The sequence below is a fragment of the Chiloscyllium punctatum genome, chromosome 28 (genome assembly GCF_047496795.1).
Source record: "Chiloscyllium punctatum isolate Juve2018m chromosome 28, sChiPun1.3, whole genome shotgun sequence".
Lineage (NCBI taxonomy): Eukaryota > Metazoa > Chordata > Chondrichthyes > Orectolobiformes > Hemiscylliidae > Chiloscyllium > Chiloscyllium punctatum.
Window position 1 is genome coordinate 8,096,614 of NC_092766.1, and position 27,992 is coordinate 8,124,605.

A 27,992-nucleotide genomic window follows, 5' to 3' on the forward strand; every position below is an offset into this window, starting at 1 on the left:
ACCCCAGTGTTATACAGGGACAGACCTGTCCCCACCAGTACTGTACCCCAGTGTTATACAGGGACAGACCTGTCCCCAGTGCTGCCCTCTGTCCCTGACAGCTCCAGGCTGTTTCTCAGTGAGTGGGGATAAGGTTTGGGGCCTGGGACTGTGTGTTGAGCTGCTCCCCCCCCCCGGCCCTGGGTCTGTGTCGAGGTGCAGTGTCTCGAGGCTGTGTTTGTTCAGCCGCAGCCGGAGGCCCCGTGCTGGCAGTGACAGGTCGGCCCTGAGCCTGAGCACTAGGCCGCGGTGTCCAGCGGCGCCTCCCTGGGCCCCAGCCCTCACCGCCAGCGCCTTACCCGCGAGTTGTTGAGCTCCATCATCACCTCCTCGAAGGCGGCCGTCTCCTCCGCCTGCTTCTGGTTGTGGAGGGCGATCTTCTCGCTGAATTTCCGCGGGTTGTTGCCGCCCGCCATGTTGATGGCGATTTTTTTTCCGCCGCCGCCGCCGCCGCTCGCGGGCGGAATCGGCGCGGCCGGGCAGGCGAAGCGGCCCGAGACCACATTAATCGCGTCAAAACAACCGGGCAGGCAGCCAAAACAAAATCCTGCCCGACCGACCCGCCTCGCCCTCTGGGATGTGTAGTCCTTTCCATCATCTCCCTCGTGCCGCAGGTCTTCGGCTGGACTACTGTTCCCAGAGGACACCGCGTCGGCATCATCCTCACACTACATCTCCCCGAACCCTCCGCGCTCCCCCAACGTCACCCTTGACCCCCGCCTCCACCCGCCTTCTGGGACATGTAGTTCCACTGCTGCCCACGTTTCTTGTTCTCTGAAGGAGAGGGGAGAGGCGAAAGAACTACACCCTTAAAAATCTCATAACACCAGGTTCTAGTCCAACAGATATTTTGAAATATACAATCCCCGCAGTTTGGAAACAGGCCATTTGGCCCACCAACATTGTGAAGAGCATCCCCTCCATTTGGAAGCATTCACTTTTGGAGCTGTGCTCCTTCCTCAGGTGGTTGCGGAGTATTAGATCATCAGACACAGAACTTATGGCCAAAGATTAGTGTCATACCCTACTTTGGACAGGTTCAAGCACGGTTTCCTTGGCTTTGTGTTGACCCTGTAACTTGAGAAAGTTTTGCCAAAACTGTTCTAAAGTCAAATGCTTCGTGAATTATGGAAATTTTGTGTCACAGCCTGGGCCATCTCATTTGTTTTTGGGCGGCACGGTGGTTAGCACTGCTGCCTCACAGCGCCAGAGACCCGGGTTCAATTCCCGCCTCAGGCGATTCTCTGTGTGGAGTTTGCACATTCCCTCCATGCTCCGGTTTCCTCCCACACTCCAAAGATGTGCAGGTTAGGTGAATTGGCCATGCTAAATTGTCCGTAGTATTAGGTAAGGGGTAGATGTAGGGGTATGGGTGGGTTGCGCTTCGGCGGGGCGGTGTGGACTTGTTGGGCCGAAGGGCCTGTTTCCACACTGTAAGTAATCTAATCTAATCTAAGTGCTAATACAGAGAGCATGGTTCTTCGAAGTGGCAAAATCCAAATCTGAATGGTTATATACTGTACCTGTAGCCACAGCACTGCTTTGCATTGGCAGTGAAGCCTTTTCAGATTCATCAGAGCAGGATGATAAATTGTTGTAAATACAAATCTCACGGTCATTCCCTGGTGTCATTATGTTGATATGATGAGGAGGTACCTTAATTGACCTGAGATGTACAAAGTTAAAAAATAACTCCCCAGGTTATAGGTTGAAGGCACTAGCTTTTGGAGCAATGCTTCTTTGTCAGGCAGTGAGTGGGGCAGCATTATAAATTCTGTGTCTTATAATCCAACCCTACTCGCTATCTGACAAAATAGCAGCATTCCAAAAGCTAGTACTTCCAAATAAAGCTGTTGGACCTTCACCTGGAGTTGTGAGTTTTAATTTTGTTGATAAACATTCACCCTCAGTCCCCACCTGTTTGTAATTGTACCAGCCTCCACCACGTCCTCTCGCAACTCATTCCATATACACATCACCCTCTACATGAAAAAGTTACCCTTTAGGTCCCTTTTCAATTTTCCCCCTCTCACCCAAACCTATGACCTTTAGTTCTGGACTCTCCCCACCCCAGGGAAAAGACTGTCTATTTACTCTAACTACGTCCCTCATGATTTTATAAACCTCTATAAAGATCACCCCTCAGTAGTCCTTTCCGTCACCTCCCTCGTGCTCCAGGTCTTCAGCTGGATTCCTGCTCGCAGACGACACCGCATCAGCATCATCCTCATCTTCAATCTACATATTCCCAAAGCCTCCACACCCACCAAACATCAACCTTAACCCCGCGTCCAGTAGCTTTCTGGGACGTGTAGTTCTACTGCTCCCCAGGGGGGAAAACAGCCCCTGCCTTCCAGACTGTCCCTGTAGCTCAAACCCTCGAACACTGGCAACATCCTTTTAATCTTTTCTGAACTCTTATGTTTCACAACATCTTTCTTTCCAATAGAAGGGAGACCAGAATTGCATACAATATTCCAAAAGTGGCCTAACCCATGTCCTGTACAGCTGTAACACGACCTCCTTTTTATTCCACGTATAAGCTGCTAACTTTTAATGCAAATCTAGTATTGTTGGCTTTGATCAGCTAGATTCAGAAAAGATTTACAAGTTGCCAAGATTGCAGGGTTTGAGCTGTAAGGAGAGACTGAATAGGCTAGGGCTATTTTCCCCTGGAGCATCAAAGGCTGGTTGGTGACCTTATAGATGTTTATAAAATCATGAGGGGTGTGGATGGGGTGAATAGCCAAGGTCTTTTTTCAAGATAAAAACAATGACTACAGATGCTGAAAACCAAATACTAGATTAGTGGTGCTGGAAGAGCACAGCAGTTCAGGCAGCATCCAACGAGCAGCGAAATCGACGTTTCGGGCAAAAGCCCTTCAAAGAGAGCATAAGTTCAAGGTGTTTGGCTGGGGTGTATCCATGGAAATGAGCTGCCAGAGGAAGTGGTGGAGCCTGGTACAATTACAACACTTAAAAGGCACTTCGATGGGTGCCTGAATAGGAAGGGTTTGGAGGGATATGGGCTGGGTGCTGGCAGGTGGGACTAGATTGGGTTGGGCTACCTGGTTGGCATGGATGAGTTGGACCAAAAGATCTGTTTCCGTGCTGTACATCTCTATGACACTAAGTGATATTCAACATCTCTTTCTTAAAATTTATCATCAACCTCATTTATGGGGTGTAGGCATCACTATCAAGGCCAGCATTTATTGACTGTTAAAGTCAACCACTTTACTATAGGTTTGGAGTCACAAATTTCCTTCTCTACAGTACATTAGTGAACCGAATGGATGTTTACGTTGTCATCCTTTGGTCAGCTATTCCAGATTTATTTCAGTTGAATTCAGATTTCACTACGTGCGAGGGTAGGACTTGAACCCATCCCCAGACTGTTAACGTAGGATTCTAGATTGCTCGTCCAGTGATATTCCTAATACACTACAGCCTCCTCTGGCTAGTATTTCATTCATATTTAGTGAATGAATACTTGCTGTTAGTGACATTGCGCTTGATACAGTGGATGCTCTGCAGTCTTTACTGAACTGCAACAAGTCACGTCTTGATGCTAAGAACTTACCTGTCTTTTCATTCCTAGACATCCTGCTTGCGAGCTGAATCCATCTGTTGGTTTTCCTTTGTTCCTTTCAGTGGCTGCAGCTACCCTCAGACATTGGGCTCTGGTTCTCGTGTTTGTCCTGTTGCACCTCATACTCATCACAAGCACAGCATGGGGCGGAAAGCAAGAGTTGGCCACTCAGCCCCTTTCAATGACACAAGATCATCAACCTTAAACTTTAACTGTCTGTCTCTCACTGCACAGTTGCTGCCTAACCAGCAGAGAGAAAGAGAGACAAGTTACCAGAATATCAGCTCTGTTTAAGGGAGGTGGCAAACAATTTGAATGGACATAAAAAGCTACTGGGGAAAAGGGTTTGGATATTTTAATATTTTAAAAAAACTTCCAAAATGACTTCTACACAATATATGCCTTTCAGCAAAAAAACACACCCTCCAAAGAGCTTATTTACATCAAAGTCTGCTCGAGATGAAAGCTACACAAGGTTTCCGAAGACTTTTATTTCTTCTGAAAAACTACACAAAATTGTTACATTAATACAAAAACTAGCTTTGAAATCACGACTAAAAGCAGCAGAAATTGCTGTATTAAATATATTTGCCTGTATTGCTGTACAAAAAGCCGAATCTTTGTTCATTTAAACATTTAGACATGTGGTTTTAAAAATAGATGGGAGGCTCAGATTCCAGGGGGTAAGTTAAACTAATAGGGAACAGAGGATTCCAATCTCCAAATAAGGAGCGGGACCTTCCATACTGAAAGGGGGGGGGGGTAAGGAAGAGAGGAGGGGGGAGTGAAGAGCAGGGAAAGATGAGAGAGAGAGAGAGAGGAAAATCCGGTTTCACCAGGCTGCTTCCTCAGTTCTGGGGCTGAAAACTTGGGCCTTTCCTCCTCCTCCTCCTCCAAGGCCAATTCCAGGAACCAGACAGTGAATGGAAAAGGTAGATATAGAAGAATTAATGAAATAAAGTTTTCAGACAGAACAGGGACAGAGAATCAAGCCCTCGACAGGTAAATCAGCGAGAACTCTGCACGTGGAAGGAAAGGTCAGTGGAACTATTGTTAAAATCTAGAGATTTAAACAGACATGTTTTTGGATAATAGCTTCTGGTTTATAGGAGTGTTGTAGTCACAATTTGAATTTTTAAAGAGAGGGTAAATGACAAGAAACTGTGCTGACATCGGCCTGACAGTAAAGTTGACTGGTCAAGTAGTTTGAAACCAAAAGCCACTATTGTTTTATTGAGGGTGAAAAAGATAGGTATTTCCACTCGATTACAGCTGTTTTACAGTCCATAATGAGAATTGTCCAGGTCGCCTAAAAGCCAGAAAGATGTTGTCAACATCAAGTTGCAAACAGTGACCAGGAGCAGGAACCCTGGCTGATTTCTGCCCCCCACCCAAATCCTTTCTCATATAGGAAAGAGTGGACAGTGACCAGAGCAGGAACCCTGGCTGATTTCGCCCCCCCCCCCCCTCTCTCTAATATAGGGGTCAGTGGGCAGTGACCAGGAGCAGGAACCCTGGCTGATTTCCCCCCTCTCTCTAATATAGGGGTTAGTGGGCAGTGACCAGGAGCAGGAACCCTGGCTGATTTCCCCCCCTCTCTAATATATGGGTCAGTGGACAGTAATCAGGAGCAGGAAGCCTGGCTGGTTTCCCCCCAATCCAGGGTCAGTGAACGATTAAGAACAGCAACATGTTTATGGACAGGTTGAATATAAAGCACATTATTAGGTGTTAAATTCTCAGTTTTAAGCAATCCCACATAATTGATATAGGCTCCTGTAAGTGTATATCTGTTTTAGTAATCAAGTGTTAAAAAGCCATCGTTTACCAAAAATAGAGGAAACTAACTATTTTTTTTCCCACAGAAGAGTGCATTTAATAAAACTCTTTTCAAACTAGGTCCTTTCAGTTTCAGTTGAAATGATTGACAGCAGTGAGCTCATCAAGAGCCTGCTCACTCGCAGGATAACGAGAGCCCTCTGCCTTATCCCCCTACTCTGAGGACAGGTCAGTGACAGTCACCCCCATTTCCCCCGTTACATTATTTCATTCAATGCTTTGATCTGTGGTCCTCCTGTTGATGTGGAACTCGTCTGAGCCAGGCAGTCATTCTTCAGTGCAAAAGGGAATCCACGAGTCAGCCCTGGGGCTGTGGTCAAAATACACCCAGCTCCATTCAGTACTACCTCTGGACACTCAAACTCCAGCCGCTCAGACAACTGGCAGTCTTTGAAAGTCCCAACTCACCCCCCCCCCCCCCCCCCCCCCCCCAACAGTAGCCCATGATTCCTCGGGTGGACCATAATTCTGACATCTGTTCGGCCGGGTGTGAAAATAGGCAATCAAATCAGCTTGCCAGAGGGGAAACCAGAATTTAAACAGAACACTGTGTAAGGTTAAAGGTAGATTGAGGGTTTTGGGGAAAAAAAAACGGATAGGGTAGATGGAGAGAAACATTCCCCGCTGGGCAACCCGGTCTAGGGGGGAGGAGGCAGAATGTGACAGACCACGGGGAGGAGAAATGAAGTAAATAGGGACGAGGAGAAGTGTGACATATCCACCGACGAAAAGCTGACAAGGCCAGATCGATCACACATTTGAAGTTTGGACAGGTTTTGCTTGCCCAGGATATTGAGAGATAAGCAGCCAAGGGACAGAGATACAGTGAGGGCACACTTCAGCCACGATTGCACTGAATGAATGAATGAATGAATGCTGTGAATGGGAACTGAAATGGAGCTCTCAGGAGTGTTTAAGGGCTGTTTGGACAGAGTGACAGCTGATGGTGGTGAGACGAGATTATCCTAACCACAGCCCCTTACCCTGGAATGAAAAGGACCCCTGTGACTAATGCAAAACCCAGGATCAACATGATGACTTTGCACAGCCGTTGATGGGGGGAGTTGAGTTCGTGAGGCAGGATTTCCATGAAGGTTATGTAGATAAAGGTTCCCGTAGCCACTCCCTCCAGCACACATCGAACCAGCTGGTGGCTGGGATCCTCCGTCACAGCGATACCGAGACCAATCCCCAGAGGGGACATGACAGCAAAGACCATGACACAGCCGACAACCACCGTCCACTTCAGCCGGCTCTGCACCAGTTTCAAGGTCAGGCTGAAGGCGATGATACACTTGTGGACCGAGAGGGCGACGCAGGTCTCCACCACCTTGGAACTGGCCTCCTGTAGCCCCACTGCCAGCCCCTCAAAGACAGAGTGCAGGGACAGCGCCAGCACCAGCACCAGGCAGCGGATGGCCGAGTGGGAGTTGAAGTCCACGTGGAGGTGAGGCCCAGTTTCTTCCCACTGAGCTCCACTCTCACCCGAGCTGAGGTGGTGCTGAGTGTGTAAGTTCCCACTGAGCGACCTGCCCAGCAGTGACCGGGTCTCCTCAAGGTTGCTGGGTTGGTCGCGACACGCCAACACAATCTGCTCCATGATCAGCACCAGGAAGAAGCCCATCACCACTATGAAAAGCGGCAGGGGGAACTGTAGCTGCAACACAATCCAACAGGCACATGAGGGAGCAGGAATCACTGACATTCATGGTCCCAATAGTATAACAGATAATAATAACACAGTGGCAAAGAAAACGCCACAGGTTTCGGTGTACAAAATGACCAGGCTCGATTCACAGGACAGATCCAGAATGGGTTAGAGACAAAAAGCCAGGACAGTATAGAGGAAGCTTTACTCTGTATCTAACCCTGTGCTGTCCCTGTCCTGGGAGTGTTTGATGGGGGGGGGGGGAGGAGGGGAACAGTGTAGAGAAAGCTTTACTCTGCATCTAACCCCATGCTGCCCCTGTCCTGGTGGTTTGATGAGGGGGACAGTGTAGAGGGAGCTTTACTCTGTATCTAACCCCGTGCTGTCCCTGTCCTGGTGGTTTGATGAGGGGGACAGTGTAGAGGGAGCTTTACTCTGTATCTAACCCCGTGCTGTCCCTGTCCTGGTGGTTTGAGGAGGGGGACAGTGTAGAGGGAGCTTTAGTCTGTATCTAACCCCGTGCTGTCCCTGTCCTGGTGGTTTGATGAGGGGGACAGTGTAGAGGGAGCTTTACTCTGTATCTAACCCCGAGCTGTCCCTGTCCTGGGAATGTAGAATGAGCAGAAGATATGGGAGATTGATCAATGGATCTGGGTGAGATGAAGAGGTTGATAAGCCATGATCTTATTGAATGGGAGCAAACCTGAGGGGTCAAAGTATCAACTGCTTTCTCTCTCTCTCTCATTCTTAATCTAACAAAATTAAACCCACTCAGAGCCAGCTGCACAAGTGATTGTGCAATTGCTGAGAAGATATTGAGTAATTTCTGGGATAGTTGGACACAGCGTGCAAATTCAAGATGTGCAAGTCTCTCTTTCCGGGAGATACATGGTCACAAACCACAGGCTATTTCCTCACAGGCCTGTGGCACCGATAAACTGATCCCTAGCAACCTCAAGGGGGCAAAACCTTTCCTTCTGCCCCTCCCCAATCTGCACGCCCAAAGACAACAACCTCTCTACTCCAACAGGGGCCAGAGCCCAGCCCCTGACCCAAGGAAAGGCAGCTCATTGTGCCTCTTAGACTCTGTGCAACCCCCCCCCCCCACCACCACCACCACCCACACTCCTCAAAATGGGTAAGAAATATTCTCCTTCAGATGGTGGAGGGGAAATGGAGAGGTTGACAGGAGTGCTGATCAAGTGTCACAGGTAGACAGGGTGGTGAAGGCAGCATTAGACACGCTTTCCTTCATTAGTCCGAGCACCGTTCCAGCTGTACTTGACACTGGTAAGGCCCCATGTGGAGAGCTGCATGCAATTCTTGGTCATCCTGCTATCGGTAGGATGTTACTAAACTGGAAATGGTGCAACAAAGATTTACAAGGACGTTACCAAACTGAAGTGTTTGAGTTATAAGGAGAGGCTGGATAGACTGGAGCTTTGTTCCCTGGAGTGTTGAAGGCTGAGGGGTGACCTTAGAAAAGGTTTATGAAATCATGAGGGGCATGGATAAGGTGAATAGCCAAGGTCTTTTCCCCAGGGTAGGTGAGTCCAAAACTAAACCGCATAGGTTTAAGGTGAGAAGGGAAAGATTTAATAGGGACCAGAGGAGCAACTTTTTCATGCAGAGGGTGGCACGTGTATGGAATGAGCTGCCAGAGGAACTGGTGGAGGCTGGTACAATTACAGCATTTAAGAGGCACCTGGATGGGTACATGAGAAACATGGACCAAATATAGGCAAATGGGATTAGTTCAGTTTAGGAAAGTTTTGGACGTAGGTTTGCTGGCTGAGCTGGAAAGTTCATTTCCGAACGTTTCATTACCCTACTCGGTAACATCTTCAGTGGGCCTCAGGCGAAGCAATGCTGAAACTTCCTGCTTACTATTTATATGTTTGGGTTTAGGAAAGCGGTCAGCATGAACAGGTTGGGCTGCATGACTGTGATATAGGGAACAGGAAGATCCAGATACTTTAAAGGGTATTACTTGCATTGGCTTTCCATCACCTAATTGCCCAATGAGCTGACTTGGCCAAATCAGAGAGCCATTAAGAATCAGCATCATTGCAATGAGTGTGGAGTCAGAACAGGTTAGGGTGGTGAAGCAGATTAATTTTTACAACGATCAACGATAGTTGCTTGGCAACCAGCAGGAAGACTGTCTGTCCATTTCCCCCACATATTCACCAGTGCTGTGAGTAAGATTTGAACTGGTATCCCAGGCCATCAGTCTGTGCCTCTGGATGCTGGATCCAGTGACATTACCACTGGATCTCTCACTTCCCACTCCTTTAAACAAGAGATGCAAACAGAAAAGTCAAGCCCCACCTGACACTGTCCCCATCAGACACTCCTGGCACAGAGACAGTGCTGGGTTAACAGTAAAGCTCACAAAGAGTAAAACAGAAAAGTAAACGTTTTCCCAGCGTTCAAACTGAAATAAAATTCCAGCAACTCTCTGGAAAATGAAAAAAAAACAAAAACAAGAAACAAAATAAAAGGCTTTCCTCACTCCGTCTCCACCAACCACTCTTGGGGTGGGGACAATAAAGGATCAAAATATGCAACAAAGGGTCAAAACACAATGGAAACTAAAATCTACCTCTCTCAGCTCCATTCCCACCAGGTGCTCCCAGGACAGCGGCAACAAGGCTCTAAAAGTTCAGAGGAAAAGGTTCCTTTATCCATTGCTAACATGGACCCCATCCAGCACTCTGGGACAGGGACAATACCGAGTTAAAAGAAAACCCCTCTTGGCTCTTTTAAGGGATGCCTCCCCCCCCCCCCCCCCCCCCACATACACACAAACCAGATGTCGAGGGGGAGCTTGAGCAGATTAGTGAATGAGTTAAACTCGGAAACAGATAAAACTCTGAACTGCAATAGAGAAGCACAGAGAAATCCATCTGACAGCCTGCATTAGAAATAGGTCACAGAGTGTGGCAAAACACCCGTGATGGAAATCACAAATAGCTCAGTAACTGAATGGGCACAGGAAGAGTTGTGGAGGACAGAGTGAGGGTGGGGGGAGGTGAATCAAATGGATTGTGGAGCTTGAGTGACTTATAACGGAGACCTAACAGTGAGTGGTTTATGGTACCAACACTTCAGAAAGTGTCAGTGTGACCACATCAGTGAGTCAGTCATTCCTTGTGTTCGATCTGACCGACCTCAGTCACACCATAGTCAACAAGCCAGCATTTCCATAAACAACACTGCAGGTGAAGACGTTTCTTCCCCCCCCTCCTCCATGACTGCTTCAATCCTGCTACTGCAGAGGTGGCTCACTCAACAGATGGCATCACTGCAGACAGAAATCCCTGCTGCGTGTACAGATGAACAGACTGCTGTGGAACAGGAAGGACTCTGTGTTTTCTGTTGCCATTTGCCTGGTTACAATCAGCGCAACCAAACGGCCATCACACGAGCGGCCTTCCAAATCCAACCCCTGAAACTTCTGCCCGTTACTGGGTGGACAAGCTCAGTGTAATAGCAGAGGTGCGCAGCTGGATTAGAGGGCCCAATCTTTCCCAGGTTTGATTCCAGCCTCGAGCGACTGTGTGGAATTTGCACATTCTCCCAGTGACTGTGTGGGTTTCCTCCAGGTGCTCCAGTTTCCTCCCACAATCCAGAAGTGTGCAGGTCAGGTGGATTGGCCATGCTAAATTGCCCATAGTGTTAGGTGCATTACTCAGAGGGGAAATTGGTCTGGGTGGGTTACTCTTCGGAGGGTCGGTATGGATTGGTTGGGCCGAAGGGCCCGTTTCCACACTGTAGGGAATCTAATCTAATCACAAAAAGGAATCAGGTTCCCCTCTGCACAGGGAAATACAAAAGCTCCTGTGGTACTGTTAGAAGTAGTGGAAATCTCCTGTGCCAACATCTGTTTGCTTTTTTCTCCCCCCTAAATCAACTTAGAATTAGAGTTAGGTTTATTGTCACATGTACTCACGTACAAGAGTACAAGTGAAAAGTGTATAAAGTCACCATTTCCAGCACCATCCTAGGTACAAAATTGTAGGTGTAAATTCGAAACATAAAGAACGAAGAGGTAAAAGTTCTGCATTACAGTCCTTCTCAGCAGGGGGTGTACGTCTGCCTTAAATACCCTCAATGACTTGCCCTCCACAGCCCTCTGCAACAATGAGTTGCACAGATTCCCCATCCCCTGGCTGAAGAAATCCCTCCTCGTCTCAGTTCTAAAGGGTTGCCCTCTCAGTGAGGCTGTGTACTTGGGCCCTAGTCTCTCCTACTAGTGGAACCATCATCTCCACATACACCCTTCTCTTTTGAACTGAAAAACAAACAGAGTAAAGAGTTAGAGGTGTGCAGCACTGAAACAGACCCTTCAGTTCCATCTCGTCTATGCCAACCAGATATCCCAACCTCCCCCGCTCCCCCCCCTCCAACCGAATCTCTTAAATGCAGAAAACAAAAATGAAAAGCAAAGCTCTCTCTGGTGAAAACAAACTGAAATTAAAGTTCCCTTGACATCATCCACATCAAATACTCCCAGGACAGGAACAGCAGGGGGATTAAACAGAGTACAACTCCCTTGACTCGTTCATAAAAGCAGAAGTCAAAAACAATGATGAAACAGTCTCTGCTGGGGCACTGTATCAGAATCAAACGGAAACTTATACAACCAAACAGAAACTTACTAAAATTAAAATAGTGTTGCCCAGGGCCTGCAGTGCGCACTGGTCTCTAAAGGCCTCTACCATACCAGTGGCACCACATACTCCCTCCCCAGGGAGGGACAAGTACAGACATAACCACCATCCATAGGCGAAAGTGAGGACTGCAGATGCTGGAGCTCAGAGTCGAGTGTGTGTTGCTGGAAAAGCACAGGTCAGGCTGCATCCGAGGAGCAGGAGAATTGACGTTTTGGGCAAAAGCCCACCATCAGGAATGAGGCTGGGAGCCTCGGGGTTGGACAGGTATCTTTCTCTCATTCCTGTTGTAGGGCTTTTGCCTGGAATGTCGATTTTCCTGTTCCTCGGATGCTGTCTGACCTGCTGTGCTTTTCCAACACCACAAACTTGACCATAACCACTACCCCACTACCCATGCCCACTCTATCCAAGCCTCTTAGGATCCTGTAAGTTTCAATCAGATCTTCCATCACCCTTCTCAACTCCCTCAAGAATAGACAAGAGTCCTCCACCAATATGACAAGCCCTTCATCCCTGGGATCATTCCTACAAATCTCCACTGGACCCCCCCACCCCCCCCCCCCAAGCCTGCAAATCCTTCCTTAGATACGGAGCCCAAAACTGTTCACAATATTCCAAACGTGGTGGGACCAGTGCCTTGTATTGCTGAGGCTGTATATCTCTGCTCTTGTATTCTAGCCCTCTGAAAATGGATGCTAACATTACATTTGCCTTTCGAACTACCAACTGAACCCGCCTGTTAACAATAAGAGAACCCTGAACTAAGACTCCTTAAGTCCCTTTGTGCTTCAGATTTCAGAAGACTTTCCCTGCATGGAAAATAGTCTATGCGTCTATTTGCCCTATCAAAGTGCAAAACCACACATCTCCCACATTGTATGCCATCTGCCACTCCCCTAGCCTTTTCAAGTCTCTCTGCAGCCTCCCTGCTTCCTCAAAACTGTCCCTCTGTCCGTCTTTGCGTCATGTGCAAATTTAGCAACAATGCCTTCGGTTCCTTCGTCCAGATCATTAAAGTATAAACACTCGTTTATCCCAACTCTGCTTTCTGCAAGTCAGCCAATTCTCCGCCCATACCATACTTTGACCCTACACCATGGGGTCTTATCTAACTTAGCAGCCTCCTGCGCAGCACCTCGTCAAAGGCCTTCTGGAAACCCAAATAGATCACATTCACTGGCTCAAACAATTCTAACAGATTTATAGGGCATGACCTCCTCAAGAGAGAGAGTGCCATGCGGATTCAGCCCTAATTCACAATGTTCCGTGGAATCAAACTCTCAGGTTTGTACACGGTGAATGTGTAGATGATTGACAGATTTGTGATACCTGATGCCTGGATTAGTATAAATGGCACTCACTGTAATTTTCATCTTGTCCAGCACTGCAGCCATGTCAGACAGGAAATCTGGAAGCAAATCCAACAGACACGTGGCTAGGAATACACCACCCGCCAAGCAGCTGAGGAGACTAAGAATTCGCCGCTGACCTATCAAAGAAAGATTCACAGTCTTCAATGAATGCTAGATGTTGTAAGAGTGAAACCTCATCAGCCTCTTGGGGGGGGGGGGGGGGGGGGGGGGTAGTAATTGAGGATAACAGCCCCCAATGTCTTGGTATAAAGTGAAGGCCACAGTGACATCATGGCCAGATCATCTCTCAAAAGTCAAATATGAATTGGGGGGGGGGGGGGGGGGGGGGGGGGGGGAGTTGGGAGGGGGGTGGGAGTTGGGGGGGAGGTGGGGGTGGGAGTTGGAGGGGAGGTGGGGGTGGGAGTTGGGGGGGGGGAGTTGGGAGGGTGAGTTTGGGAGGGTGTGGGGGGAGTTGGGGGTGGGGGTGGGAGTTGGGGGGGGGAGTTGGGGGTGGGAGGGTGTGGGTGGGAGTTGGGGGTGGGGGGTGGGTGGGGGTGGGTTTGGGAGGTTGGGGGTGGGGGAGTTGGGGGTGGGGGAGTTGGGGGTGGGGGAGTTGGGGGTGGGGGAGTTGGGGGTGGGGGAGTTGGGGGTGGGGGAGTTGGGGGGGGGAGTTGGGGGTGGGGGGAGTTGGGGGGGGGGAGTTGGGGGGGGGGGAGTTGGGGGGGTGGGGGTGGGGGTGGGTTTGGGAAGTTGGGGGGTGGGGGAGTTGGGGGGTGGGGGAGTTGGGGGGTGGGGGTGGGTTTGGGAGGTTAGGGGGTGGGGGAGTTGGGGGGTGGGGGAGTTGGGGGTGGGGGTGGGGGAGGGGGAGTTGGGGGGGGGGGAGTTGGTGGGGTGGGGGTGGGGGGGGGGAGTTGGTGGGGTGGGGGTGGGGGTGGGTTTGGGAGGTTAGGGGGTGGGGGAGTTGGGGGGTGGGTTTAGGGGGTGGGAGGGGAGTTGGGGGGGTGGGGGTGGGTTTGGGAGGTTAGGGGGTGGGGGAGTTGGGGGGTGGGTTTAGGGGGTGGGAGGGGAGTTGGGTGTGGGGGAGTTGGGGGTGGGAGGGGAGTTGGGGGGTGGGGATTGTACCGGGCCGCTCTTACCCGAGCTCCCGGATCCTCCAGCCGCTCTCCGGAACACGCAGAGGGGCAGCAGGCCGCTGAGGGCCGTCAGCAGCAAGAGTAGGAACAGGGAGATCACCTTCACCTCCAGGCTCGGGCTCATGGCCTGGAGCAGGCCCGGCTCCAGCGGCTCCTTCCCAGGTCCGACTCCCCCCATCGGCCCGGACACGGCGGTGGGGAATCCTCCAGCGGGACCGGACTGTAATAAGAAAGGACAGGGCCGGGACCACTTCCCCCTCAGTCACCTCCCGCAAGGGCTGGAACTACAAACCCCGGTCTGACACCATTCCCAGCCGATCAGCGGCCGGAGCCGGCGTGAGTGACAGCCCGGCGTCCAATCAACCATGGGGACGTCAGTATGATTGACCCTGGACAGCCCAATTGGAAGAGTGGGAGTCAGAAGGCGGGATTACGGTGCGAGGATCACCCAACGGCGTGGCGTATGGGCGGGGCGCATATGGACACCGCCCAATAGCCGTCGGGGGGGAGGGGTCGGGCGATTGGTCACTGGTACAGAGATAGCCCAATCCGACAGCCGGATCTTTGATTGACGTTTGGATTATTCAATAGAAGACAAAAGGGCCGGTCATAGGCGTCACCTAATGGGCAGGACGGAGGCGGGGTCAGATGATTGGCGTGCGGATCGAACAATCGAAAAGATGTGGTAGTGGCCCCTGCCTCCACGATGTGCCAATCAACGAAAGCCGCAGGGTTTGGGTGATGAGCGTGCGCTCGGACCAATCTGCCGGAGGCGCTGTCCCCACCGCGCTGCGGTAACCAATCAGTGGAAGGGGACGAACAAGGGAGGCGGGTGGTACCTGCCGCGGTGATGCCCCACCCAGTGAGTGGAGGGGGCAAACGTGTTGTTAGGTGATTGGCGTGCCAATAGACCAATCGGAGGGAGGTGGGTTGCACCTGCCGCGATGAGGCGAGTGGGGCGGGGTGTAGGTGATTGGCGTCCGCGCAGACCAATAGAGGTGTGTTGGAGGTGGTACCTGCCGCGGCGGTGGTTCAATCAGTGACAGCGTTGGGGTTTGGAGCGCTGGTGGGCATGCGCAGTAATGGAGGTGGTGGTGAGTTGTCACCCTCGGAACAGCTGGAGGGGGAGGAGGAGCAGGGCGCTCTGACAATGCACAGAGGGATGGGTGTACCTGAGCGTAGCTGTGGGCAGTGACTCCCTGGTTGGATAAGGAGGAGGAGGAGGAGGAGGAGGAGGAGGGGGGTAGGGCCTACACCAGGATGTCCACATCCTGAACCGTGCGGGGCCCTGCACCGTCTATGCCCGGGGCTCCCCAGGTTAGTGCAGGACCACACTCTCTCTGTCTGTCTCTGTGTGGGACTTGTAAAGCTCCCTCTACACTGTCACCCAAACACTCCCAGGACAGGGACAGCACGGGGTTAGATACAGGGTAAAGCTCCCTCTACACTGTCACCCAAACACTCCCAGGGACAGGGACAGCACGGGGTTAGTTACAGAGTAAAGCTCCCTCTACACTGTCCCTGTCCCTGGGAGTGTTTGATGGGGGGACAGTGTAGAGGGAGCTTTACTTTGTATCTAACCCCGTGCTGTCCCTGTCCCTGGGAGTGTTTGATGGGGGGACAGTGTAGAGGGAGCTTTACTCTGTATCTAACCCCGTGCTGTCCCTGTCCCTGGGAGTGTTTGATGGGGGGACAGTGTATAGGGAGCTTTACTCTGTATCTAACCCCGTGCTGTCCCTGTCCCTGGGAGTGTTTGATGGGGGGACAGTGTAGAGGGAGCTTTACTTTGTATCTAACCCCGTGCTGTCCCTGTCCCTGGGAGTGTTTGATGGGGGGACAGTGTAGAGGGAGCTTTACTCTGTATCTAACCCTGTGCTGTCCCTGTCCTGGGAGTGTTTGATGGGGGGGACAGTGTAGAGTGAGCTTTACTCTATATCTAACCCTGTGCCATCCCTGCCCCTGGGAGAGTTTGATGGGGGGACAGTGTAGAGTAAGCTTTACTCTGCATCTAACCCCGTGCCGTCCCTGCCCTTGGGAGAGTTTGATGGGGGGACAGTGTAGAGGAAGCTTTACTCTGTATCTAACCCCGTGCCGTCCCTGCCCTTGGGAGAGTTTGATAGGGGTACAGTGTAGAGTGAGCTTTACTCTGTATCTAACCCCGTGCCGTCCCTGCCCTTGGGAGAGTTTGATGGGGATGCTGGCAGCCTCAAGTATTGATCATTGACTGGTTCCAGGTTTGCGAAGAATGAATGCCGGCAACGAGGAGCTCCTGGGTGTTTACTATCAGCAAGCCAGTGTATTCCTGGAAAGTGGATATTCTGCCTCGAACAGCTTGTATCCTGGTCAGGAAGATAATGACACCACTTCGGAAAAGCTTCTGGAGGAGTGGGCACTTCCTACAGCCCCTGTGAGTGGCTCAGTGGAGGTACAACTGCATACACACACGCACATGCCAGGATTCCTCAACAGTGAGAGCCTGAAAACAGTGGTGTACAGACCCCAACTCCCCAGTGTAGTGGCTGGCTTCGATTAGTGTGGTACATTCTGGCTCTTGAGTTCCCTCCTCCACTTTCAGTTAGTGATTCTGAGGGGAAATGGAGTGTTGTAGTTTACTACAAGGGGAATGAAATCAACAGGAAGAGGTGTATTGCTGTCATTGTACAGGATTGGTCTCCTGATTATGCAGGCAAAGGAATCAGTGGTGACTGGGGGTTAGATGGAAATTTGGAATTCAAAACACAGATCAGCTGTGATGTTATTGAATGGTGGAGCTGAATGACCTAACGCTGCTGATAATTTGTGTGTTATTTAATAAAGGATATCGTTGTAATGGAAGCATTTCAGAGATAGTTCACATGACTCGTTCAGCATTGAGGAGGTCATCTTCAGAGGAGAGACGTTGAGCAGCCTGGTCTGTGTCCAATGGGGTTGTGAAGAATGAGAGATGATTTAGTTGAGACCATGTAGGATCCTGAAGGGGACTGGACTGTGTGTGTGGGCAGGAGGGGTAAGTGCTGAAAGGATGTTCCCCAACAAAGGGCTAACCAAGATGAGAGGAGACAGATTAAAAATAAGAGGTGGCTTTGAGTTAGGGCCCTGGTGGATCTCCTGCTTCCAGCAGGGTTTAGGATAGAGAGAAGCACATCATTTTCTCTTAGAGGAGCTTGAGTTTGTAGAACTCCCCTTTCCCAGAGGGTTGGAGGAGCGGGTGTGGGGGGGTGGACAGGCGCCATTCAGTAGTTTTAAAGGCAGAGGTAGATTGATTCTTGATGAATAAAGGGGTCAGAGAGTATTGTGGGGAGAGGTGGGAAAGTGGAGATGAGAACACAATCTGATCACCTGTGATCTGATTCTCTGGTGGAGCAAGCTCGAGGGGGGGGTCTGAATGGCTGCGAAATCTTTGGCTGATCTCCCAGCCCAGACCATGAGACACTTCTACCTGAAACATTCTGTTCTGGTTTGGCATTGCTGTTTGATTATCGCCATGGTGCAGTGTCTCGGGAGGTTTTACTCCAGCTAAGCAGCTATATCAATGAAGCTGTTGTCACAGAGCGTGGAAACAGACCCTTGGTCCAGCAGGCAAAAGCAAGGACTGCAGATGCTGGAAACCAGAGTTTAGATCAGAGTGATGCTGGAAAAGCACAGCAGGTTAGGCAGCATCCGAGGAGCAGGAAAATCGACGTTTCGGGCAAAAGCAGTTCGTCAGGCAAAGCCCTTTCAGCTGGCAGCCAGTACATGCTGAGCAGGTTTCCCAAACTAAACTAGTCCCACCTGCCTGCATTTGACCCATGCCCTCCAAACATTTCTTATTCATAAACTTGTCCAAATTATTTTAAACGTTGTAACCATACCTGCATTCACTACTTCCTCTGGCAGTTCATTCCATACATGAACCACTCTGTTAAAAACATCACCCTTCATATGCTTTTTCAATCTTTCTCCTCTTACCTTAAAACAATGTCCCCTGGTTTTACACCTCTCCCTGCCTGAGGGGAAAGATACCTGCCATTCACTTTATCTATGCCCCTCTGATTTTATAAATATCAATAAGGTCACCCCTCAACCTCCTACACTCCAGTTTTTAAAAAACACTCTCAGCCTTTCCAGTCTATTTTTATATCTCAAACCCTCAATTCCCGGCAACATCCTAGTAAGTCTTTTCTGACCCCTCTCCAGTTCAATAATATCCTTCCTATAACAATCAGAATGGACACAGTGTTCCAGAAGAGGCCTTCCCAATGTCCTGTACAACCTCAACATGACTTCCCCAACTCCTGTACTCAAAGGACTGAGCAATGAAGGCAAGCGTGCTGAACGCTCCTTTACCATCCTGTCTACCTGTGATGCAAATTTAAAAGAATTATGTACCTGACCCCTTAGGTTTCATGTTTTACACTACCCAGGGCCCTCCCATTAATTGTATAAGTCATTGCATCATTTAAGAGGCACTTGGATGGGTATATGAATAGGAAGGGTTTGGAGGGATATGGGCCGGGTGCTGGCAGGTGGGACTAGATTGGGTTGGGATATCTGGGTCGGCATGGACGGGTTGGACTGAAGGGTCTGTTTCCATGCTGTACATCTCTATGAATCTAACTCCGGGCGGCACGGTGGCCCAGTGGTTAGCACTGCTGCCTCACAGTGCCAGAGTCCCGGGTTCAATTCCCGCCTCAGGCGACCGACTGTGTGGAGTTTGCACGTTCTCCCCGTGTCTGCGTGGGTTTCCTCCGGGTGCTCCGGTTTCCTCCCACAGTCCAAAGATGTGCAGGCCAGGTGAATTGGCCATGCTAAATTGCCCGCAGTGTTAGGTAAGGGGTAAATGTAGGGGTATGGTGTGGGTTGTGCTTCGGCGGGTCGGTGTGGACTTGTTGGGCCGAAGGGCCTGTTTCCACACTGTAATGTAATCTAATCTTAAAAAAAAAACTCAATTTGCCACTCCTTAATTGACTCAATTGATTAACATCTCTTTGAAATCTTCGTTGTCCACTATACCAACAATTTTGGTGTAATCAGCAAACTTACTTAACATAACCCTGCAATGCTGAACATGAGATCCATCTCTCTCTCTTTCTCTCTCTCTCTCTCTCTCTCTCTCTCTCTCTTTCTCTTTCTCTTTCTCTTTCTCTCTCTCTCTCTCTCTCTCTCTCTTTTTCTCTTTCTCTTTCTCTTTCTCTCTCTTTCTCTCTCTCTCTCTGGGCAGGGTCTGAACGAGAGTGAATCCGAAGACGTCTTCCAGACAATGATTAATCCCAATGAGGTTCTGAGCAGCTCAATGAACACCCTCGAAGCAGCTTCAGAGACTGACAGTGGAATTTCAGATGACCACCATCCAGAGACACCTCAGCCAAGTGAGCAAGGACCTGACACTGGGGCAGGGCAAAGCACGCTCTACCAGCTCGTATATGGAGTCAGCAACATCAAAACGCAGGGAGCAGCCAGCCACAGTGACCTGGTCTCCATTGAGCTCGGTCAGTGATACCAGGGTTGGTAGGGGCAGGAGCCCAGGATAGGCAGGGTGAGGGAGAGTGTGGGAACCCAGGCCAGACTCGCTGGGGGGAAGGGACTGGGATCCTGGGGGTTTGGGACGCTGGGGGGAAGGGGCTGGGATCCCGGGGGGGGACGCTGGGGGGAAGGGGCTGGTATCCCGGTGGGGGGGGACGCTGGGGGAGGAAGGGGCTGGGATCCCGCTGGGGGGAAGGAACTGGGATCCCGCTGGGGGGGAGCACGCTGGGGGGGTGAGGGGCTGAGATCCCGCTGGGGGAAAGGGGTTGGGATCCCGGGGGGGGACGCTGGGGGAAAGGGGCTGGGATCCCGGTGGGGGGGTACGCTGGGGGAGGAAGGGGCTGGGATCCCGCTGGGGGGGGAAGGGGCTGGGATCCCGCTGGGGGGGGAAGGGGCTGGGATCCCGCTGGGGGGTACGCTGGGGGGAAGGGATTGGGAATCTGGGGGGGGACGCTGGGGGTGAAGGAGCTGGGATCCCGGGGGCAGGGGGACACTAGGGGGGATGGGGCTGGGGTCCTGGGGCAGTGTCACTGGGTGGGGCTGGGACCCCGGGGCGGGGTCTCTGGGGGATGGGGTTGTAGTGACTGTGTTGTTCTGTGTTACAGGGGGCTGGAATACAGCAATGCTGCTCCCAGAGGCTTGTATTGTGGACAGTGCGACTGGTCTGACAGGCTGTGTGAAAAGACCACTCAGTGTGACAGACAGTGACAGTGAAACTGCTGACTGCCTCATGGTAGGTAGGACAAGGCACTCCCCAAAATAAAATATAGCAGCAAGAGACCATCCGGGAACCGGCATTTCCACACCACCACATTGCCACCAACTGTCCATCTGTCAGCAACAGACCAGGAGCTAACACCATCCACTGTCTACACAGTAAAGGGGGGGTGGAACCCCATATCCTTCGGGAGGGGGAAGGGGGAGGGGGGAGGGGGGAGGGGGGAGGGGGGAAGGGGAAGGGGAAGGGGAAGGGGAAGGGGGAAGGGGGAGGGGGGAGGGGGGAGGGGGGAGGGGGGAAGGGGGAAGGGGGAAGGGGAAGGGGGGAGGGGGGAAGGGGGAGGGGGAGGGGGATCCCGTACCCCAGTGAGAGGCAGCCCCTTCAGGAGGCGTGCCCTCTGACCCATCTGAGGATTTGTGTGTCTGTAAGGTTGATGCGTGCGTAAAAGAATGAATGAGTTTTCTTTTGTGTAATAAGATGTTTTCAATTGTTTTTGTCATTTTTATTGTATTTATTTTATGTACTTTTAACAATGAAACATCAGCCTCTGGTGAAGACATTCAGTAAATGACCACCATAGGAATCAAAGTGAAAAATTTGAAGTTATGGTCTTTTAGGCCAGGATTCACTGTGGGATCGGACGTACCCAGTAACAGGCCTGATCCCCTGATCTGTGGGATCGGACATACCCAGTAACAGGCCTGATCCCCTGATCCGTGGGATCGGACGTACCCAGTAACAGGCCTGATCCCCCGATCTGTGGGATCGGACGTACCCAGTAACAGGCCTGACCCCCCGATCCGTGGGATCGGACGTACCCAGTAACAGGCCTGATCCCCTGATCTGTGGGATCGGACGTACCCAGTAACAGGCCTGATCCCCCGATCCGTGGGATCGGACGTACCCAGTAACAGGCCTGATCCCCTGATCTGTGGGATCGGACGTACCCAGTAACAGGCCTGATCCCCTGATCCGTGGGATCGGACGTACCCAGTAACAGGCCTGATCCCCTGATCTGTGGGATCGGACGTACCCAGTAACAGGCCTGATCCCCTGATCCGTGGGATCGGACGTACCCAGTAACAGGCCTGATCCCCTGATCTTCTGTCCTTTCCCAGCCTTACCCTGATCTGATACTGACCGAGGAGGAGAAGCGACTGCTCACTCAGGAGGGTATTGTTCTGCCCAGTAACCTCCCCCTAACCAAGGTAAGCTGCTATTCCTTTCTGAAATCCACAGGCAGCATTAGGAGCTGGCAGGAACTGGATAACACCAGCTTTAAATATTCGAGAGTGAGGGGGGAACAGAAAGAGGTGACAGTGGTTGGGGAGTCCAAGGAGGAAATGCCAGGTAGCTGAGGGCTGCTCGCTATTGGTGAAGCGATGTTGGATCTGTTTTTGTGAGGGTTGGGGTTAGGTGTGAGGTGACTCCTTTTGCTGGGAGGGATGCTGAGAAACGATGTGGGATAACCAGAGTCAGCAGTTTGTATAAGTACCCAATGTCCACTTTAAGAAGTGCTGAACAATACAAACAGACACCATCGGTGCCCAAGGAGGTTGTTCAGCCCCTCTGTAACAGGGCTGATTTGGTTTTGTGTTCAGAATTCCATATTCCCACCAACTCATGAGGAAACCCTCAGTCCCACCTGCCAAATCTCAGAAATGTTCAGTGACCCGGCGAACAAGAGCAGTTACCGGATTGAGGGATTTCAAGCCAGTATAGGGATGGGAGAAGCTGGGAGTATTCTCCTTGGAGTGCACAGAGTGAGAGGTGATTTGACCGAGGTGCTGCCATTGGCGAGAGGTTCAGACAGAGTCACAAGGGAGGTAGTCCGCCCACGGGGGGGTGGTCCAGAGCTGGAGGACGCGGGGCTTAGGGATTGGAAAAGGGGGAGGGGGTAGAGGGAAAGATAAGGATGTGGAGTGCACCTTCTGAAATGTGCAAGGCCACTGGGAAATGAGCAGGAGGTGAATTGCTCCTACAGAGAGCTAGGACAGAGATGACAGGCCGATTGGCCAGTGCGCTGAGGACAACATGGGTGAGGATTAAAGAAATGCTCAGGAGTGAGCATGGGGTGGGGGTGGCATTGGTAAAGTCAACTCTAGAACCTTCCCCCGTCTCTTCCTCGCCCCCCCACTCCACACCTCACCCCTCCGTCTCCCCCTCCTCCCAACCCCAGATCCCCCACTCTCCGTCTCCCGCTCCCTACCGACCTCACATCTCCCCTCTCCATCTCCCGCTCCCCCCCCCCCCCAACCCCACATCTCCACTCTGCGTCTCCCCTCTCTCTCAACCCCACATCTCCCCTCTTCTTCTCCCCCTCTTCATCTCCCCCTCCCCTCAATCCCACATCTGTCCTCTAACTTCCCCCTCTGTCTTTGCGCTCTGCCTTCCACCCCCTCACTCCCTCTCTCTCCCTCTCTCTCCCCCTCTCAATCCTGTTTCATCTCACTTCCAATACCCCCTCCTATACCTCCCACCCTATGCCCTCCCTCACTGTCTTCTCCTCTGTCCCTCTCCATGTCAGCGTTTCCCCCTCCCCTCTCTCTATGCTCCAGTCACGCCCCCCCCCCCCCCAATGCCCCTTTCCCTTCACTGCTCTCCCACATCCAACCACGGCACTAACTGACAGTTTCATTCCCCCGTCCTCAGGCTGAGGAGCGGATTCTAAAGAAGGTCCGGAGAAAGATCCGGAACAAACAGTCAGCGCAAGAGAGTCGCAGGAGGAAGAAGGAATACATCGACGGCTTAGAGAGCAGGTGGGGGTCATGATCCAAATGGGGGTCAGGGAGCGAGGGTGGGTGAGTGGGGGAGGGGGCCTGGTGGAGGAGGGTGGGGGGGGGTGAGGGATTGAGCACATTTTGAGGGTCCCTGTTCACTGTGGTTTCTCTCTCTCTCTCTCCACCCCCACCTGCCAGGGTTGCTGCTTGTACAGCTCAGAACCAAGAGCTTCAGAAACAAGTCCTGAAGCTTGAACATCACAATGTGTGAGTAGCAACAAAATTATGTCATAACCCTCCGACAGTGCGGCGCCCCCTCAGCGCCGACCCTCCGACAGTGCGGCGCCCCCTCAGCACTGACCCTCCGACAGTGCGGCGCCCCCTCAGCACTGACCCTCCGACAGTGCCCGCCCCCTCAGCGCCGACCCTCCGACAGTGCGGCGCCCCCTCAGCGCCGACCCTCCGACAGTGCGGCGCCCCCTCAGCGCCGACCCTCCGACAGTGCGGCGCTCCCTCAGCACTGACCCTCTGACAGTGCGGCGCCCCCTCAGCGCCGACCCTCCGACAGTGCGGCGCCCCCTCAGCGCCGACCCTCCGACAGTGCGGCGCCCCCTCAGCGCCGACCCTCCGACAGTGCGGCGCCCCCTCAGCGCCGACCCTCCGACAGTGCGGCGCTCCCTCAGCGCCGACCCTCCGACAGTGCGGCGCTCCCTCAGCGCCGACCCTCCGACAGTGCGGCGCTCCCTCAGCGCTGACCCTCCGACAGTGCGGCGCCCCCTCAGCACTGACCCTCCGACAGTGCGGCACTCCCTCAGCACTGACCCTCCGACAGTGCGGCGCCCCCTCAGCGCCGACCCTCCGACAGTGCGGCGCCCCCTCAGCGCCGACCCTCCGACAGTGCGGCGCCCCCTCAGCGCCGACCCTCCGACAGTGCGGCGCTCCCTCAGCACTGACCCTCCGACAGTGCCCACTCCCTCAGCGCCGACCCTCCGACAGTGCGGCACTCCCTCAGCACTGACCCTCCGACAGTGCCCACTCCCTCAGCGCCGACCCTCCGACAGTGCGGCGCCCCCTCAGCGCCGACCCTCCGACAGTGCGGCGCTCCCTCAGCACTGACCCTCCGACAGTGCCCACTCCCTCAGCGCCGACCCTCCGACAGTGCGGCACTCCCTCAGCACTGACCCTCCGACAGTGCGGCGCCCCCTCAGCACTGACCCTCTGACAGTGCGGCGCCCCCTCAGCGCCGACCCTCCGACAGTGCGGCGCTCCCTCAGCGCCGACCCTCCGACAGTGCGGCGCTCCCTCAGCACTGACCCTCCGACAGTGCCCACTCCCTCAGCACTGACCCTCCGACAGTGCGGCGCTCCCTCAGCACTGACCCTCCGACAGTGCCCACTCCCTCAGCGCCGACCCTCCGACAGTGCGGCGCCCCCTCAGCGCTGATACTCTGAGTTAACGTTTGCTGTTTTCCTTTCCCTCTTCTCTCTCTCTCCCCTCCCTCCCTCCCCCCTCCCCGTCCAGCTCTCTGGTGACTCAGCTCCGCAGGTTACAGTCTCTGATTAAGGAAACGTCAAACAAGGCGGCACAGACCAGTACCTGTATTATGGTGAGTATCAGCACTAACAGCAGTACGTGCTGCTGCAAAGCACCATCCCACAGCAGGAGCTGAGTCATCTAGTTTCCAATGTACCCTCCTACCCCCTCAAACTGTGAGTGATGCCACTTGCAGTCAAATAGCCTCCTGGTGCACACTGTCTCTGTTAATTGCTGTGCCATTGGGAACTTTATCACACCAGTCACCTGGCAGAATCTAGAGTCTGGCACAGGGATTCACCCAGCCTGTCCTCCGTCTTCTGAGACACTGACTCAAAATGTTTCACATTCATATAGCACCTTCAACACAGCCAACTGTTGCAAGGTGCTTCTCAGCTGGGTAGGCAAACAGTGCCTCCCAGTGAGGAATAGGGCCACTGACCAGACACTCGGTTCGAGAGCTTGGCTTATACATTGTCTTAATGGAGGTGAACTGAGATAGACAGGCAGACAGAGAGACGCAGGGGACATAATGACAGAGAGGGGGTGTAGGGGGCTGGAGGGGGTGACTGGGATAGGGTGGGAGTGGAGGGGCTGGAGGGGGAGACTGGGATAGGGTGGGGGTGGAGGGGCTGGAGGGGGAGACTGGGATAGGGTGGGGGTGGAGGGGCTGGAGGGGGAGACTGGGATAGGGTGGGGGTGGAGGGGCTGGAGGGGGAGACTGGGATAGGGTGGGGGTGGAGGGGCTGGAGGGGGAGACTGGGATAGGGTGGGGGTGGAGGGGCTGGAGGGGGAGACTGGGATAGGGTGGGGGTGGAGGGGCTGGAGGGGGAGACTGGGATAGGGTGGGGGTGGAGGGGCTGGAGGGGGAGACTGGGATAGGGTGGGGGTGGAGGGGCTGGAGGGAGAGACTGGGATAGGGTGGGGGTGGAGGGGCTGGAGGGGGAGACTGGGATAGGGTGGGGGTGGAGGGGCTGGAGGGGGAGACTGGGATAGGGTGGGGGTGGAGGGGCTGGAGGGGGAGACTGGGATAGGGTGGGGGTGGAGGGGCTGGAGGGGGAGACTGGGATAGGGTGGGGGTGGAGGGGCTGGAGGGGGAGACTGGGATAGGGTGGGGGTGGAGGGGCTGGAGGGGGAGACTGGGATAGGGTGGGGGTGGAGGGGCTGGAGGGGGAGACTGGGATAGGGTGGGGGTGGAGGGGCTGGAGGGCCAGACTGGGATAGGGTGGGGGTGGAGGGGCTGGAGGGCCAGACTGGGATAGGGTGGGGGTGGAGGGGCTGGAGGGGGAGACAGATTGGGAGCGGGGCTTAGTTGACCAGAGATCTGGGTTTTGTCGGTTGGATTATACTGCTCCACAGACCGACGCTGCTGTATCTCTGAGTTGTGTGGAGTGTTTCTGAATCTCCTGAGTTCCATCAGGCAGCAGCGGCATTCCCTTTGTTTCCTTTCTCTCTCTCTCTCTTTCTCAGATTCTCACATTCTCCCTGGTCCTGCTGGTGTTTCCCAGTTATAACCTGATACAGTTGGAGACTCCAGTCAACAAACAGGGTTACAAACCCACTGGAGGTAAGGAGTCATCATTAGAGTCTGAAAAATTACCCTTTGACCCATTGTGTCTGCCCCAATCAAAAACAAGCACCTTACCATTCTAATCCCATTTTCCAGCACTTGGCCCGTAGTTTCATATGCTTTGGTATTGCAAGTGTACATCTAAGTAGATTAATACTTTGAATGTTTGTTTGTTTCTGTCTCTCCCACCCTTACAAGCAGTGAGTTCCAGATTCCTACCACCTTCTGAGTGGCAACAAGTTTCCCCATGTCTCCTCGAAACATCCTGCCCTGTACCCTGGTCATTGATCCCTCCACACAGGAGAAACTGTAGACCTAGCCGTGTCCTCTCCTCTGTCTCCCCCCTCCCCTCTGCTCCAAATCAGTCCAGTCTCTCTTCATAATTAAAACTCTTCAGCCCAGGCAACATCCTCATAAACCTCCACTGCACCCTCTCCTCTCCTAGAATGTGAAATCCAAAACTGTACATAATACTCTAGCTGTGTCCTAACAAATCATATGCCCTCTGACAGTGCGGTGCTCCCTTGGCGCCGACCCTCTGACAGTGCGGTGCTCCCTTGACACCGACCCTCTGACAGTGCGGTGCTCCCTTGGCACCGACCCTCTGACAGTGCGGTGCTCCCTTGGCACCGACCCTCTGACAGTGCGGCGCTGCCTCCAGGCTGTGTTTGAGTGTGTATCTAAAATCCCTGTGCTGTGTTGGTTTGCTGATCACATAGTTCTGTATGCACTGAGGAGATAAAGGAGAGGGGATATGAATAAGCAGATTTTGCAGAATGAAGGCTTTGTTTCCCTTCCATAGCATTGTTATTTATCTTTCCCCAATATGTTTTCTGCTAGTTATTTCCAGGACAATCCTCACTGAGCTGGAATCCTCCCGGATATCGGGACTTCCTGACCGGTCTCTCTCTGATGCCCAGGGATCCGTGCACCTGCAGGAAGAAGCTGACCTGTTCAGCAACAATTCCCAGGAGCAAGGGAACCGCTCAGCTCCAGTGGGGCAGATGTCCCAGAGTCTGAGGGTCAGCCACCCTGAAGATTCACAGCTCCAGGATTCTGTCGGCAACTCCTCGTCTGGGAGGCAGGAGGACACATCCGACTCTGGCATGCCTATCCCAAGCACGGGGCATCTCCAGCAAGGACCACAGACGGAAGCACTCCTAGGGAATGCCCTCTCTGTTAAACCTGGGCATGCCGATGAGATGTGAAATGGAACGTCAAGCACTTGCTAAGGACCGCGAGCCTCCTGCCCTCCCCTCACGGCCACTGAGTGACCGGGACAGTGCAGCTCTGAGCATTCCTGGTGAAGGGCTCCTGCCTGAAACGTCGATTTTATTTCCTGCTCCTCAGATGCTGCCTGATCTGCTGTGCTTTTCCAGCACCACTCTAATCTAAGCTCTGAGCATTGGTCACAGCCTCTGCTGACTGTTGGATCCTTCATGGTCCCCTCTCGATGAGAAAGCTGCATCTCGCCTGGGACTCCAATTGGGTGCTGTACACTTCCTCTGTGGTCTGGCCTTTCTAAATGACGAGTTCTGTAAATAGTTATTCAGAAATCCCTGTCCATCTGTCCGCCCCTCTCTGTGCATGTCTCCCTCTGTATCCTGATCATTCTTAAATACTGTTTTGACAAATAAATATTTTTATTGATATTTGCATACAATCAG

At 52.7% G+C, this 27,992-nt stretch overlaps 3 protein-coding genes across 8 annotated transcripts in view; 1 reads left to right on the forward strand and 2 right to left on the reverse strand.

Moving 5' to 3' along the window:
* The window catches only part of LOC140453956 (CREB-regulated transcription coactivator 2-like), a 114,974-nt gene extending 114,444 nt beyond the window's left edge, over positions 1-530 (reverse strand). For both annotated transcript variants that reach the window (XM_072548833.1, XM_072548832.1), the window contains exon 1: positions 339-530. In XM_072548833.1, the coding sequence (XP_072404934.1) occupies positions 339-455 (117 nt within the window). In that variant the 5' untranslated portion in view covers positions 456-530. The remainder of the gene's footprint in view (positions 1-338) is intronic.
* A 3,433-nt stretch (positions 531-3,963) lies between these two features.
* On the reverse strand, positions 3,964-14,624 carry LOC140453959 (zinc transporter ZIP1-like). The gene is made up of 3 exons (XM_072548839.1): positions 14,286-14,624; positions 13,159-13,286; positions 3,964-7,127 (listed from the first exon to the last, which is right to left on the reverse strand). Exons 1-3 carry the CDS (start codon positions 14,458-14,460, stop codon positions 6,450-6,452), a joined length of 981 nt encoding a protein of 326 aa, XP_072404940.1. The 5' UTR covers positions 14,461-14,624; the 3' UTR covers positions 3,964-6,449.
* Positions 13,299-27,975, forward strand: LOC140453957 (cyclic AMP-responsive element-binding protein 3-like protein 4). 5 transcript variants are annotated; one of them, XM_072548835.1, is made up of 10 exons: positions 13,299-13,329; positions 16,517-16,707; positions 19,483-19,750; positions 20,390-20,517; positions 21,621-21,710; positions 23,155-23,261; positions 23,421-23,489; positions 24,744-24,828; positions 26,226-26,322; positions 27,166-27,975. In XM_072548835.1, exons 1-10 carry the CDS (start codon positions 13,314-13,316, stop codon positions 27,531-27,533), a joined length of 1,419 nt encoding a protein of 472 aa, XP_072404936.1. In that variant the 5' UTR covers positions 13,299-13,313; the 3' UTR covers positions 27,534-27,975. The 5 variants fall into 5 exon arrangements, with proteins under 5 accessions (XP_072404936.1, XP_072404939.1, XP_072404935.1 ...); XM_072548838.1 differs by lacking the exon at positions 13,299-13,329 and adding an exon at positions 15,038-15,144; XM_072548834.1 differs by lacking the exon at positions 13,299-13,329 and adding an exon at positions 15,317-15,376.
* The last annotated feature ends 17 nt before the right edge of the window (positions 27,976-27,992 follow it).

Coding starts and splice junctions, on each gene's coding strand:
- LOC140453959 (XM_072548839.1), bottom strand. CDS start 14,460: ATGGGGGGAGTCGGACCTGGGAAGGAGCCGCTGGAGCCGGGCCTGCTC. Junction 13,287..14,285: donor TGGAGGATCCGGGAGCTCGG/GTAAGAGCGGCC, acceptor TTTCTTTGATAG/GTCAGCGGCGAATTCTTAGT. Junction 7,128..13,158: donor TGGACAAGATGAAAATTACA/GTGAGTGCCATT, acceptor ATTGTGTTGCAG/CTACAGTTCCCCCTGCCGCT.
- LOC140453957 (XM_072548834.1), top strand. CDS start 15,355: ATGCGCAGTAATGGAGGTGGTG. Junction 15,377..16,516: donor GCGCAGTAATGGAGGTGGTG/GTGAGTTGTCAC, acceptor GACTGGTTCCAG/GTTTGCGAAGAATGAATGCC. Junction 19,751..20,389: donor CCTGGTCTCCATTGAGCTCG/GTCAGTGATACC, acceptor TCTGTGTTACAG/GGGGCTGGAATACAGCAATG.